Consider the following 15262-nt stretch of genomic DNA (forward strand, 5'->3'; position numbering starts at 1 on the left):
ATAGAGGGAGGGAGAGAGAGGGAATGGGGAATAGAGGGAGAGAGAGGGAATGGGGAAGGGAGGGAGAGAGAGGGAATGGGGAATAGAGGGAGGGAGAGAGGGAATGGGGAATAGAGGGAGGGAGAGAGGAATGGGGAATAGAGGGAGAGGGAATGGGGAAGGGAGGGAGAGGGAATGGGGAAGGGAGGGAGAGAGGGAATGGGGAGTAGAGGGATGGAGAGAGAGGGAATGGGGAATAGAGGGAGGGAATGGGGAATAGAGGGAGGGAGAGAGGGAATGGGGAATAGAGGGAGGGAGATGGGGAATAGAGGGAGGGGGAGAGAGGGAATGAGGAATAGAGGGAGAGAGAGAGGGAATGGGAAATAGAGGGAATGGGGAATAGAGGGAGGGAGAGAGAGGGAATGGGGAATAGAGGGAGGGAGAGAGAGGGAATGGGGAATAGAGGGAGGGAGAGAGAGGGAATGGGGAATAGAGGGAGGGAGGGAATGGGGAATAGAGGGAGGGAGAGAGAGGGAATGGGGAATAGAGGGAGGGAGAGAGAGGGAATGGGGAATAGAGGGAGGGGGAGAGGGAATGGGGAATAGAGGGAGGGGGAGAGGGAATGGGGAATAGAGGGAGGGAGAGAGGGAATGGGGAATAGAGGGAGGGAATGGGGAATAGAGGGAGGGAGAGAGGGAATGGGGAATAGAGAGGGAATGGGGAAAAAAAGGGAGGGAGAGAGGGAATATGGAATAGAGGGAGGGAGAGAGGGAATAGAGGGAGGGAGAGAGGGAATGGGGAATAGAGGGAGGGAGAGAGAGGGAATGGGAGTAGAGGGAGGGAGAGAGAGGGACTGGTAAATAGAGGGAGGGAGAGAGGGAATGGGGAATAGAGGGAGGGAAGGAGAGAGGGAATGGGAATAGAGGGAGGGAGAGAGGGAATGGGGAATAGAGGGAGAGAGGGAATGGGGAATAGAGGGAGGGAGAGAGAGGGAATGGGGAATAGAGGGAATGGGGAATAGAGGGAGAGAGGGGATGGGGAATAGAGGGAATTGGGAATAGAGGGAGGGAATGGGGAATAGAGGGAGGGAGAGAGAGGGAATGGGGAATAGAGGGAGGGAGAGAGAGGGAATGGGGAATAGAGGGAGGGAATGGTAGAGGGAGGGAGAGAGAGGGAATGGGGAATAGAGGGAGGGAGAGAGAGGGAATGGGGAATAGAGGGAGGGAGAGAGAGAGGGTTTGGGGAATAGAGAGAGGGAATGGGGAATAGAGGGAGGGAGAGAGGGAATGGGGAATAGAGGGAGAGAGGGAATGGGGAATAGAGGGAGGTAGAGGGAATGGGGAATGGGGAATAGAGGGAGGAAGAAAGAGGGAATGGGAAATAGTGGGAGGGAGAGAGGGGGAATAGAGGGAGGGAGAGAGGGAATGGGGAATAGAGGGTGGGAGAGAGAGGGAATGGGAAATAGAGGGAGGGAGAGGGAATGGGGAATAGAGGGAGGGAGAGAGAGGGAATGGGGAATAGAGGGAGGGAGAGAGGGAATGGGGAATAGAGGGAGGGAGAGAGAGGGAATGGGAAATAGAGGGAGGGAGAGAGAGGGAATGGGGAATAGAGAGGGAGGGAGAGAGAGAGAGGGAATGGGAAATAGAGGGAGGGAGAGAGGGAATGGGGAATAGAGGAGTGGTGGGGTATTTGGGGGAGTGCGTGGGAGGGTATTTGGGGGAGTGAGTGGGAGGGTTGGGATTGTATTTGGGGGAGTGGGTGGGAGGGTTGGGGTTGTATTTGGGGGAGTGGGTGGGGGTGTATTTGGGGGAGTAAGTGGGAGGGTTGGGGTATTTGGGGGAGTGGGTGGGAGGGTGGGGTTGTATTTGGGGGAGTGGGTGGGGGTGTATTTGGGGGAAGTGGGTGGGGGTATATTTGGGGGAGTGGGTGGGAGGGGTGGGGGTGTATTTGGGGGAGTGGGTGGGAGGGGTGGGGGTGTATTTGGGGGAGGGTGGGGGTGTATTTGGGGGAATGGGATGGGGGGGTGGGGGTGTATTTGGGGGAGTGGGTGGGAGGGGTGGGGGTGTATTTGGGAGTGTGGGTGGAAGGGGTGGGGGTGTATTTGGGGGAGGGTGGGGGTGTATTTGGGGGAATGGGATGGGGGGGTGGGGGTGTATTTGGGGGAGTGGGTGGGAGGGGTGGGGGTGTGGGTGGGAGGGGCGGGGGTGTATTTGGGGGAGTGGGTGGGAGGGATGGAGGTGTATTTGGGGAATGTGTGGGAGGGGTGGGAGTGTATTTGGGGGAGTGGGTGGAGGTGTATTTGGGGGCGTGGTTGGGAGGGGTGAGGGTGTATTTGGGGGAGGGGGTGGGGGTGTATTTGGGGGAATGGGATGGGGGGGTGTATTTGGGGGAGTGGGTGGGAGTGTATTTGGGGGAATGGGTGGGAGGGGTGGGAGTGTATTTGGGGGAGGGGTGGGGGTGTATTTGGGGGAGTGGGTGAGGGGTGGGGGTGTATTTGGGGGAGTGGTTGGGATAGGTGGGGGTGTATTTGGGGGAGGGGTGGGGGTATATTTGGGGGTGGGGGTGTATTTGGGGGAGGGGGTGGGGGTGTATTTGGGAGAGGGGGTGGGGGTGTATTTGGGGGAGGGGGTGGGAGTGTATTTGGGCGGTTTGTGTGGTGAAAGCTCTGTTTGCTGGGCCAGAGACGGGCTGCTCATTGAATCATTTTAACATCCCACATCCTGTCCTGCTCTGCCCCTTACCTATCTCATCTGAAGCCACGGCATCCAATGCCACGTGTACGCTGACACAGCCAGCTTTCCTCTCCTGACCATCCCCCCTTCCACTGATCCTGTGTGTTTAGACGAGCTTGTCTCTTCCCCACTGTTGGGCGAACCAGTTTCCTGAAGTTACATAGAAACATGGAAGATAGGTGCAGGAGTAGGCCATTTGGCCCTTCGAGCCTGCACCACCATTCAATAAGATCATGGCTGATAATTCACCTCAGTACCCCACTCCTGCTTTCTTCCCATACCACGTGATCCCTTTAGCCGTAAGGGCCACATCTAACTCCCTCTTGAATATATCTAATGAACTGGCATCAACAACTCTCTGCGGTAGGGAATTCCACAGGTTCACAATTCTCTGAGTGAAGAAGTTTCTCCTCATCTCGATCCTAAATGGCTTACCCCTTATCCTTAGACTGTGACCCCTGGTTCTGGACTTCCTCAACATCGGGAACATCCTTCCTGCATCTAACCTGTCCAGTCCCGTCAGAATTTTATATGTTTCTCTGAGATCCCCTCTCATCCTTCTAAACTCCAGTGAATAAAGGCCCAGTCGATCCAGTCTTTCTTCATATGTCAGTCCAGCCATCCCGGGAATCAGTCTGGTGAACCTTCGCTGCACTCCCTCAATAGCAAGAACGTCCTTCCTCAGATTAGGAGACCAAAACTGAACACAATATTCCAGGTGTGGCTTCACCAAGGCCCTGTACAGCTGCAGTAAGACCTCCCTGCTCCTATACTCAAATCCTCTCACTATGAAGGCCAACATGCCATTTGCTTTCTTAACTGCCTGCTGTACCTGTATACCAACTTTCAATGACTGATGCACCATGACACCCAGGTCTCGTTGCACCTCCCCTTTTACTAATCTGTCACCATTCAGGTAATAATCTGCCTTCCTGTTTTTGCCACCACATCGGGAAGACCAAAGCTGTTGCCTTCGGTCCCTGCCACAAATTCCGTACCATTGCCTCCGAGTCCTGAAGGCCCTCCTCCGCTACTCTCAGGAATATCTGCGCTCAGTCAGTCACCAGCAGGGCTGCCATTGTTGACGTGGGTACCCCGGGTTGGGTGGAATTAGTAAGGGTTGATGCTCCAGTGACTCACTGCTGGAAATACTGAAGTGTGGACGTCAGGTTAAGCAGGATTGGGCTTTGACTGTGTTATCCATGGCAGACGGGCATTAGAGCTTGTGGTTTGCATTGATATTAAATTTGAGGTGTATTGAACGATGAGTCTGGATTTTTATTCAAATGTTGATCTGTTACTGCCTTGCAGCTGCACGTAGTGCTTCGGTTAGGCTGTGGTGGACTGGTATTCCTTTTTAACGCTTTGATGTGGACGTTTTTTGCCAAAGCACTGCGATATTCGTCATCAGCAAGAGCATCCTTGACAACCATCGCTTCCAACTTCCTCTCATCGGTACGTACAGTCGGCTGGTTCATTGCAGCAGCTTGGGTTTCTGAGCACTGTTGTGTTCACCCTTGTAGAGTGCTTGTCTAAATGCCATAAAGTAATCATAGTCAGCAAAGCTGGAGCACTGGATGAACACTCGAGGTGGTGGGGGGGAGGGGGGCTGTTCTGTATACACACACAAGACCGCCCGGGCTCATTTACACTCCCAAAGTCCACAGAGGTGCAAAGTGATTTTGGCTTCACATTGTGCATGAAACACAAAAGGATAGTATGCAGGTACAGCAAGTGATCAGGAAGGCTAATGGAATCTTCGCCTTTATTGCAAAGGGGATGGAGTATAAAAGCAGGGAAGTCTTGCTACAGTTATACAGGGTATTGGTGAGGTCACACCTGGAATACTCTGTGCAGTTTTGGTTTCCATATTTACGAAAGGATATACATCAGAGAAACATAGAAAATAGGTGCAGGAGTAGGCCATTCGGCCCTTCTAGCCTGCACCGCCATTCAATGAGTTCATGGCTGAACATGCAACTTCAGTACCCCAATCCTGCTTTCTCACCATACCCCTTGATCCCCCTAGTAGTAAGGACTACATCTAACTCCTTTTTGAATATATTTAGTGAATTGGCCTCAACTTTCTGTGGTAGAGAATTCCATAGGTTCACCACTCTCTGGGTGAAGAAGTTTCTCCTCATCTCGGTCCTAAATGGCTTGCTTACCCCTTATCCTTGGACTCTGACCCCTGGTTCTGGACTTCCCCAACATTGGGAACATTCTTCCTGCATCTAACCTGTCTAAACCCGTCAGAATTTTAAACATTTCTATGACATCCCCTCTCATTCTTCTGAACTCCAGTGAATACAAGCCCAGTTGATCCAGTCTTTCTTGATATGTCAGTCCCGCCATCCCGGGAATCAGTCTGGTGAACCTTCGCTGCACTCCCTCAATAGCAAGAATGTCCTTCCTCAAGTTAGGAGACCAAAACTGTACACAATACTCCAGGTGTGGCCTCACCAAGGCCCTGTACAACTGTAGCAACACCTCCCTGCCCCTGTACTCAAATCCCCTCGCTATGAAGGCCAACATGCCATTTGCTTTCTTAACTGCCTCTGCTGTACCTGCATGCCAACCTTCAATGACTGATGTACCATGACACCCAGGTCTCGTTGCACCGTATCTTTTCCTAATCTGTCACCATTCAGATAATAGAAGGTTCACAAGGTTGATTCTGGGGATGAGGGGGTTGACTTATGAGGAAAGGTTGAGTAAGTTGGGCCTCTACTCATTGGAATTCAGAAGAATGAGAGGTGATTTTATCGAAACGTATAAGATTATGAGGGGGCTTGACAAGGTGGATGCAGAGAGCATGTTTCCACTGATGGGGGAGACTAGAACTAGGGGGCATAATCTTAGAATAAGGGGCCACCCATTTAAAACTGAGATGAGGAGGAATTTCTTCTCTGAGTTTTGTAAATCTGTGGAACTCAGAGAGCTGTGGAAGCTGGGACATTGAATAAATTTAAGACAGAAATAGACAGTTTCTTAACTGATAAGGGGTTATGGGGAGCAGGCAGGGAAGTGGAGCTGAGTCCATGATCGGATCAGCCATGATCGTATTAAATGGCGGAGCAGGCTCGAGGGGCCGTATGGCCGACTCCTGCTCCTATTTCTTATGTTTTTCTTAACACCAAACTTGTAAAGTATAAAATTGGCATTGAGGCTCAAACCAAGGCCCAGGAACTCCCCAACTTGCTCTGGTGTTGGGTGATGTGGATTCTGGACTCGGGCAGCAACAACAGTGCAGAGTGAAACCCTTTCTCTCTGATGCTGCAGTTATAATGCGAAACACTCCCTTAATGCATAGAATGTGAGAGAATCGCCCGATTCAATACTGACTGTTTGAACCAAGGCAATGGTGTTTGATGGTTACAGAAAAATAATTTAGTGGCTGAAACCTTTGTAGGAAACATAATTAAATAGAAAAGATGGACTTTGAAAACTGCTCTTTCCATCCCTTCCACAGATACCAACACTCAACCTTTGTGTCCTTGCAAACTATTGTCCCATCTCCAATTCATCTTTCCTCTTCAATGTCCTTAACCAACTGGCAGTTCCTGCCTCCCAGATTCATGTCCATCCATCCCTCCGCAACTTTCTGTTTCAGTCTCTCCAATCAGGCATCCACTGCTCCCGCACCATGTGATGATGCTACATTCTCGCTACTTGTGTATTCCTGACTTCGCTTTTATCGTCAACAGTTGGTGTCCATTCCTCCCACTTTGCATATCTCAAGCTTTCGCTTGTGCTATATGCGACAGGCCTAGATGGGGGAGGAGGCAGCTTGTGTACTCCCAGTCCTGTGCTGACATTGCTCATAGTAACTGCAAGTGAGGATAGCACAGAATGGCTTTTCTTCCAATTTCCCCACCATCTAGATGGCCAGGCAGAAATGGACATGTACCGATGGGGTGAATCAAAAGTTGTGGAACCTGTTGTATTTGTAGACATCTTGTATTTTTGAAATCTGTTCGCTCATTTGGTAACAGTGCATTATCGTGTACTGTCTGTTTATAAATGTTGTCAACGGTTGAGGAAGCACAGTGTTCTTTGTGACTTTGGTTAGGGCCGGTTTGGTGCTGTGGCCTGATTGGATCAATTCAAAAAGGATGTAGCAAGAAAGATGGGCACGGATTTGGGGGGTGACAACATGTTCATGGACTTTGGAGAGGAAGGATAAGTTGGAGATCGGGCAGTAGTTTGCGTGGAACAAGGGGTCGAGGGTATTTTTTTGAAGAAGATGTTGATTATGGCAGAGGACAGTCCTGAAGAGGGGTATTTCCAATGACCGCTCGCATCAGAGCAAGGGAAAGATGTTGAGCAATTCAGTGGAGTTGGGGTCAAGGGACAGGAGGTGGGTTTTGTTGGTGAGACGAGCTTGGAGGGGGCATGAGGGGACATGACCCTTTTTGCATTTCGAATAAGTTTATCTCCTGCAGCTAGTTAAATGTAAATGTATAATATTCAGAAATTATTCATGTAAGCTGATTAGTGACGAGGTTCATATTTTTCCGTTTTATAGTCAAACAGATGGATTTCTGGGAGCCGTTACTGGCCACTACTTGGATATACAACTATTCATATTATTTCCCCCCATAAAAGCACCGATGGGGATTGTATTGTGAGCTAGCAGAGAAAGCATGTCTCTATATTTTCCAATCTCAAAACATACTATTAATGGCCTCTTGGCATGTCAGCTGTGGCTCAGTGGGCAGCACCCTCGCCTCTGGGTCAGAAGGTTGTGGGTTCAAGTCTCGCTCCAGGGACTTCAGCACAAAAATCTAGGCTGACACTCCCAGTGCAGTACTGAGGGAGTGCCGCACTGTCGGAGGGGCAGTGCTGAGGGGGGGGCAGTGCTGAGGGAGCGCCGCACTGTCGGAGGGGCTGTGCTGAGGGAGTGCTGCACTGTCGGAGGGGCAGTACTGAGGGAGCGCCGCACTGTCGGAGGGGCAGTACTGAGGGAGTGTCGCACTGTCGGAGGGGCAGTACTGAGGGAGCGCCGCACTGTCGGAGGGGCAGTACTGAGGGAGTGTCGCACTGTCGGAGGGGCAGTACTGAGGGAGTGTCGCACTGTCGGAGGGGCAGTACTGAGGGAGCATTGCACTGTTGGAGGGGCAGTACTGAGGGAGTTCTGCACTGTCGGAGGGGCAGTACTGAGGGAGTGCAGCACTGTCTGAGGTGCCATCTTTCAGATATGACGTTAAACCGAGGCCCCGTCTGCTCTCTCAGGTGGACGTAAAAGATCCCACGACACTATTTTGAGGAAGAGCGGGGGAGTTCTCCCCGGTGTCCTGGGGCCAATATTTATCCCTCAACCAACATCACTAAAACAGATTATCTGCTCATTATCACATTGCTGTTTGTGGGAGCTTGCTGTGCGCAAATTGGCTGCTGTGTTTCCCACATTACAACAGTGACTACACTCCAAAAGTACTTCATTGGCTGTAAAGCGCTTTGGGACGTCCGGTGGTTATGAAAGGCGCTATAGAAATGCATGTTTTTAATATTTCAGGCTTTCCTGGGCAAACTGCTGTTTGGAGAAGTTCACGAGCTGTCTTGGTGGATTGGGATCACGATGACCTTGTGTGGATTGTTGCTGCTTCACACCGCTCGGGAACTGAAGGACCACAGTGACGCCCACAAAAAGGAGGAATAAACTGCATCTGGGGGTTCTGGGCATCACTGCTAATGCTGGGAAACCGGAAATAAATGAACTGAAAGTTGAGAGCCCAGCCCGGTGAGTGTCTCCCTTCTGGTTCTCTCCGTGTACAGCAATGGTCACTTGACATCTTTTGCGGAAAGAAGGTAGAAGCTTGCCTTCCTCCCCATTTGGTAATCGGAAGCAATGTAAGGTTGAGATGATGAGGACAGGACTGTCCCTATTTCTCCAATGCCTGGAGGAGCCTCCATAAAAACTCGTACAGAATAAGAAAAGTCCGTCAGTGCATCAAGCTGGTTCCTTCCACAGATCACGGGCATTCCCTCCATCCATTTCATTCCCTGGATGAAAATCCTGCAGAATTTCTTCTTGATCGTCAGAAGTTATGGAGCAAAACTCTGGGCTATCAATCCTTCAACCCTGGCTGGTTACGTTCCAGCGATGACATTTCCTTCGTTACATCAGTACAGGAATCACTGAGTTCCAGAGTGTGCAGCTGTCCCTCTCTCTAACTCAGACCCATTCCCAACCAAATATTTATCCAGTTCGTTTTCGAAACAGCTAAAATGGAGGTTATCTGATGCGTTGGGATTTGAATCCACTTCTGTCTAACAAGAGACAAAACTTCAAATGGAGGTTTGCTGTTCACGAAGCTTTGAAGAATCATCACTCCCACAACATTTCAACCCAATACTATAACTGCAAGGAAACCACATCACGGACCCTTCAAGTAGAGATTTGTGCCCGGAATTTCCAGCGGGGCCCTCCCGCTTCCCCTGCTGTACCTTTGAGGGATGATTGGTATAAACCCTGCAGGAGATGGTCAATGGGTGTCCCCGCAGTTTCTCCGGGAGTTCTGTCAATCTTACAGCAGGAGATTGGGGAAGTCCCATCGTTTCAGTTGCACTTGGAGAAGTAGGTTCAGTACACATCGCTGCAAAAATTGAGGCTTGTATTTCCAAATCTAAAAATCTAAGCTGACACTCCAGTGTAGTGCTGAGGGAGTGCTGCACTGTCTGAGGTGCCGTCTTTTGGATGAGGCATTAAACCGAGGTCCCGTCTGCTCTCTCAGGTGGATGTAAAAGATCCCATGGCACCATTTCAAAGAAGAGCAGGGGAGTTCTCTCCGGTGTCCTGGGGCCAATATTTATCCCTCAATCAACATCACTAAAACAGATTATCTGGTCATTATCATATTACTGTGTGTGGGAGCTTGCTGTGCGCAAATTGGCTGCTGCGTTTCCTACATTACAACAGTGACTACACTTCAGAAATACTTAATTGGCTGTAAAGTGCTTTGGGACGTCTGGTGGTCGTGAAAGGCGCTATAGAAATGCAAGCCGCCTTCTACAGAGCTGGAATAGTTCTGATTTTCACTAGGTTTCCGTAACATGAGCTGAATAGTTTCAGTACACAAACTAAATCCACGTACAGAGTTTGTTCGATCATGGTCAAGACATTTGAATGATTGACAACCATTTCAGGCCACAGCAGGTCCTGTTACAGCACTGGGTTACACTACAGTGCCATTAGATATCGAACAGTACGGACACACTCCTAAATGCAGGACTACTTAGAGGAGTCGTTATCTGTACCCGAGACAATATCTGGGCCGAGACCCAAAACCTGTCGCGTGCGGGACTGATGTGTTTGGAGTCATCCTGCAGTAATATTGATTACACAGTATTTATAGCACGGAAACAGGCCATTCGGCCCATCAGATCCGTGCTGATGTTTCTGCCCCACACGAGTCTCCTCCCACCCCATCTCATCTCACCCCATCACCACAGCCTATTCCCTTCCCCCTTATGTGTTTATCCAGCCTCCCCTTAAGTGCATCGATGCGATTCTCCTCAATTACGCCCTGTGGTAGCGAGTTCCACATTCTCACCGCTTCATCTTGGCATTTGATGAAATGTTTGCACAATGTTACAAGCTGCAATATTTTTAATTGTGCGTTGCATTCTATTGGTGCATTCATCTGAATAGATACTCCAGAAATGGATGACGGTGCAAGCGAGAATTTCTAAGTTGCAACTTGCACAAGACAGAAGGACGCAAAGCATAAAAAGCTCAGCACGTCCGTGACTAAACATGCCACAAGATTTCGTACAACGTTGTGAAATGGGACTGAGGGAATATTGTGGAGAGGCAAGTGATTCGAAATGTAAGGAAAACCTAGCATCTAATTCAAAGACTAGATGAAGCGTATTGTTCTTGTACTGTGGGACACGTGTGTATCCGCGTACGGCACCTCTGCAATTTTACATTATATCATGAAGTAAATATCATGAAGTAAACTTAGCTGTGTTTACAATGTTGTTCTGTTTGCTGCTAAAGCAATAGTGATTAAAAAGTGTCACAAAGGTGTGATATGTTAACAGTTGTTTCAAAAGTCTGTACCTTTGAACTGTTTACAATATTTACAAAATATTAAGCTTTGGGAGTGCCCATCAGCGAGCGAGACAGAGCCAAGCCCAGAAACACTGGTCGCTGACCCCCAAAACCAATGTTGCCCATAATTCTTTGGGGGGGGGTTCGTGGCCCATTCGAAATTCCGCACACGTGGGGGTTCCACAGCACCGCACGGCCTCGCAGCTTCAAGGGACATTGCCTATGACCCACACGGAAAGGCCTATAGAAAACTTGAGGCATCAACGACCTGTTGGGGCTTCCGGGGGGCTGCTAGTTTTGCAGCACTACGTTCGAGATCGACGAGAGAGAGAACCCAATTATCCAGCTGAGTGGGGTGAATTCTGTCACGCGTTGGTGCTCCGCAGCCAAATACCATCCTGCTACGTTCAGAGAAAGAACTTGCGTTGATATAGCACCTGGCCACACTGCTCAGAAATGTCTCAACATGCTTTTTAAAAAATGTATTCTTTCATGGGATGTGGGCATCGCTGGCAAGGCCGGCATTTATTGCCCATCCCTAATCGCCCTTGAAGAAGGTGGTGGTGAGCCGCTGCAGTCGTGTGTTGAAGGTGCTCCCACAGTGCTGTCGGAGCGGTTTGGTATAACCGAGTGTCTCGCTGGGCCATTTCAGAGGGCAGTTAAGAGCCAACCACATTGCTGTGGGTCTGGAGTCACATACCGGCCAGACCGGGTAAGGGCGGCAGATTTCCTTCCCTAAAGGGGCATCGGTGAACCAGACGGGTTTTTACGACAATCCAGTAGTTACATGGTCACCATTACTGACACTTGGCTTTTTATTCCAGATTTATTTAATTCACTGAATTTAAATTCCCCAGCTGCCATGGTGGGATTTGGACTCTGGATCATTAGACCAGGGCTCAGGATTACTGGTCCAGTAACATAACTCAACATGTTTCACATCCACTAAATTACTTTGTGCAGTTATTTTGTTATCTGGGGAAATGCAGCAGCCATTCTGCACAGCAAGGTCCCACAAACAGCAATGAGAAGGATTCAAGGAGTCCTCTGGAGGGGAGGAAGAACGTGTCGACATACACTAATGATTTTGAAGGCAGAGGGAGGCGAGGGGCTGGGAGTTGTGGATAGGAAGGTTATAGACTTCAATCAGAGTGCTGCATGGGCTGAGTGGCATTTCTCCAGTTCTATTTTCAGGGCCTGACTCAGAAACAGGAAGCTCCAGTTTAAAGCATCAGCCTACTAACGAGAACCACAAAGCTGTAACATGATCCCAATAGCCCTTCCCTCAGGAACCATTTCCTTGTTCCTGGTAGTGGTAACTCTCTATTGTGCACTCTGCCTTCATCAAAGTGTCACATCATCCCATGTCAGCTTTATCGCCAATTAAATGTCACTGGCACCTCACTGGAATATAATCCATAACAATGTTCACACAACAACGGGGGAAGGAGAACCCAGATTAAAGAACTGTAGAGGCTGACTGCTGCCAGGCCACAGCAAGGAGGCTTTTATGGTAATCATATTGTGAATAGCGTACATTCAAACTACGCAAACTGTTCACAACATCTACACACTGACTCTGTCCCCATAGTGTAACAGTAAATGCAATAACACACACACTTCCTCTTCCCAGCACAGCATTCGGTGTTATATTCAGCCTTCCACATTCCAAACTACGTAAACGTGTTGAAGTCATCCAAAACTCAGCAGCCCATGTACTAACCCGCACCCAGTCCCGCTCACTCATCACCCCCTGTGCTCGCTGCCCCGTGTCCTAACTCGCACCGAGTCCCGCTCACCCATCACCCCCTGTGCTCGCTGCCCCGTGTCCTAACTCGCACCGAGTCCCACTCACCCATCACCCCCTGTGCTCGCTGCCCCGTGTCCTAACTCACACCGAGTCCCGCTCACCCATCACCCCCTGTGCTCGCTGACCTACATTGGGTCCTGGTTAAACAGCGCCTTGATTTCAAAATTCTCATCCTTGTTTACAAATCCCTCCATGGCCCTCGCCCCTCCCTATCTCTGTAATCTCCTCCAGCCCCACAACCCCCCGAGATGTCTGCACTCCTCTAATTCTGCCCTCCTGAGCATCCCTGATTATAATCGCTCCACCATCGGTGGCCGTGCCTTCTGTTGCCTGGGCCCCAAGCTCTGGAACTCCCTCCCTAAACCTCTGCCTCGCTATCTCCCTTTTCTCCTTTAAGACGCTCGTTAAAACCTACCTCTTTAAACAAGCTTTTGATCACCTGTGGTCAAATCCTACTGTAGCTCGGTGTCAAATGTATCTGTTTGTCTGTAACACTCCTGTGAAGCGCCTCGGGACGTTTTACTACGTTAAAGGCGCTATATAAATACAAGTTATTTATTATAAAAGCAGAAACACTCAGCAGGTTGGGAAGCATCTGTGGAGAGAGAAACAGTTAATGTTTCAGGTCGATGACCCTTCGTGAGAACTGGGAAATGTTAGCGATAGTTACTTCATTGGCTGTAAAGTGCTTTGGGACATCCTGAGGTCATGAAAGGCGCTATATAAATGCAAGTCTTTTCTCTTTAGTTAACTGTTCACTTAACAATTGCTAATTATTTTATGGGAACACCATCATCTATTTGCCCATAACTCGGAGCACAATGCCAGGGGTCGGTATGGTACAAACAATTGGCAAGAAATTATACCCAATACTGAACAATGGCTGTCATGAACATTGCAGAAAAGAGTTCCAAACCTCCCCACCCTTTGTGTGTAGAAATGTTTCCTAATTTCACTCCTGAAAGGTCTGGCTATAATTTTTAGACTCTGTCCAGGAGTAACTTCAAGGCTGTCATTTCATCTCTGCGTTCAGATGTTGATCACAACTCCGGTGATGTAGCCTGAGTCTGCAGATGAAATTACAGTTCTGTGTTCACTCCCTGCTCTCCATTACACCCATTGCCTGAATCACCCAAGTGTTGGTCAAGCCTAATTACATGCATTAGAGAGATGTGCACTCTCGTGAAGGTTGGCTCTTTTGTGTTCTTTCAATAAGAATTTCAATTAGCTTAAAAATTCATTCTGAATTTGTTACCTTAATTGAACTGAACACTTTCTGACTGAAATCTTGTGTAATCATCTTACCGAGTCTCCGAGGAGTCTGTGTTTGCGCTCGAGTCTCCTTTGTCAGCAAAGGTTTAGTCGTATTGAGTCTGATTGCTAAATAAAACCTTGGTGTCTGCAGAAGATTCATGTACAATTTTTTAGATATTCTGAAAGCGGCACCCATTTCTGTCTTGCAGCGTGACTGTAAAACCAGGGCTTCTCCTGGTTAATCGGCTACAGGTTCTAATCACCAAAAATGTGAATAATTTAGTGATCACCTTGTCGATATGGCTGGCGAGGCAGTGTGCAGAGGGTGCCCAGCCTGCTCGATCTAGTGGCTCTCGTCCCATTCGACACAAGACTGGGGACATCATCATCACAGGCAGTCTCTTGTATCGAGGATGACTTGCTTCCACGCCAAAAAAGGATGAGTTCACAGGTGTTTCAATGAAGGACCTAATATTCCAGGTCCCGAACTACATCCTGAAGGGTGGAAGATGCCTGTGTGTGGATTTTTTTAACGTGGGTTGACCGTTGCACACCAGCCACCACACGGGGCTTGACAGAGCGAGGTCTTGGTCCAGTGGCAAGGGTTAACCAGGACGACTGGAGACCTGCTCTGCTGCACGGACCTAGTGCACACACACATCGCAGTGTGGGCTGGGCCCGTGCTGCCCCTGGGCCCTCGCCTCTCCTGGGCCCCGATCACGTCCCTCTACAATCTCTCGCCGCTCCTTCGCCCCGACCTCGCCGCTCCTGCTGTACCTGCCCACGCTCCAATCACCGACCTGGACCTTCACTGCCATCGCACTCACATAGCTGAGGACACACTGAAATGTGAGAGTCGGTTCCAACCTCGCCCGCCCAACAGGAAGGGGGCGGTTCAATTGGCGGTAGAGTATTTACCACCGCGTTTCCCGTGCGCTCCCGCCAGTTGCCATGAATACGTGTAAACCCCGTGATGCAATTACATCGCCAACGCCATTTTAATGTGAAATCGCTGGCATCCTGCCCCGTGCCCAACCCACCAGTAAAACCTAGCGGGATTGGTCTATGCAGTATTTAAAGGGGCAGTCCACTGTAGACAAGTGGATGGTAGGATCTTTGTGCTACGTGGATTGCCGGGAACGTTTCCAGCTTCCAGATAGGATCACAGGAACAGGAATCGGCCATTCAGCCCCTCGAGCCTGTTCCGCCATTCCATGAGATCAGGGCTGATCTGCGATCTAACTCCATCGACCCGTCTTTGCCCCATATCCCGTAATATCTTTAGCAAAAATTTAAAATTATAAATTGAGTTGGCATCTACTGCTTTTTGTGGGAGTGAGTTCCACACTTCGACTGCCCGTTGTGTGTGAAGTGTTTCTTAACTTCTCTCCTGAATGGCCCAGCTCTGATTTTAACGTCATGTCCCCT

At 49.5% G+C, this 15262-nt stretch overlaps 1 protein-coding gene across 1 annotated transcript in view; it reads left to right on the forward strand.

Annotated features, from left to right (window-relative positions):
- The window catches only part of tmem42a (transmembrane protein 42a), a 14719-nt gene extending 730 nt beyond the window's left edge, over nucleotides 1-13989 (forward strand). Inside the window, exons 2-3 of the mRNA XM_070880313.1 lie at nucleotides 4023-4166; nucleotides 8230-13989. Of these exons, the coding sequence (XP_070736414.1) occupies nucleotides 4023-4166; nucleotides 8230-8373 (288 nt within the window). The 3' untranslated portion in view covers nucleotides 8374-13989. The remainder of the gene's footprint in view (nucleotides 1-4022; nucleotides 4167-8229) is intronic.
- The last annotated feature ends 1273 nt before the right edge of the window (nucleotides 13990-15262 follow it).

Source organism: Pristiophorus japonicus, chromosome 5 (assembly GCF_044704955.1).
Source record: "Pristiophorus japonicus isolate sPriJap1 chromosome 5, sPriJap1.hap1, whole genome shotgun sequence".
NCBI classification, from domain to species: Eukaryota; Metazoa; Chordata; class Chondrichthyes; family Pristiophoridae; genus Pristiophorus; species Pristiophorus japonicus.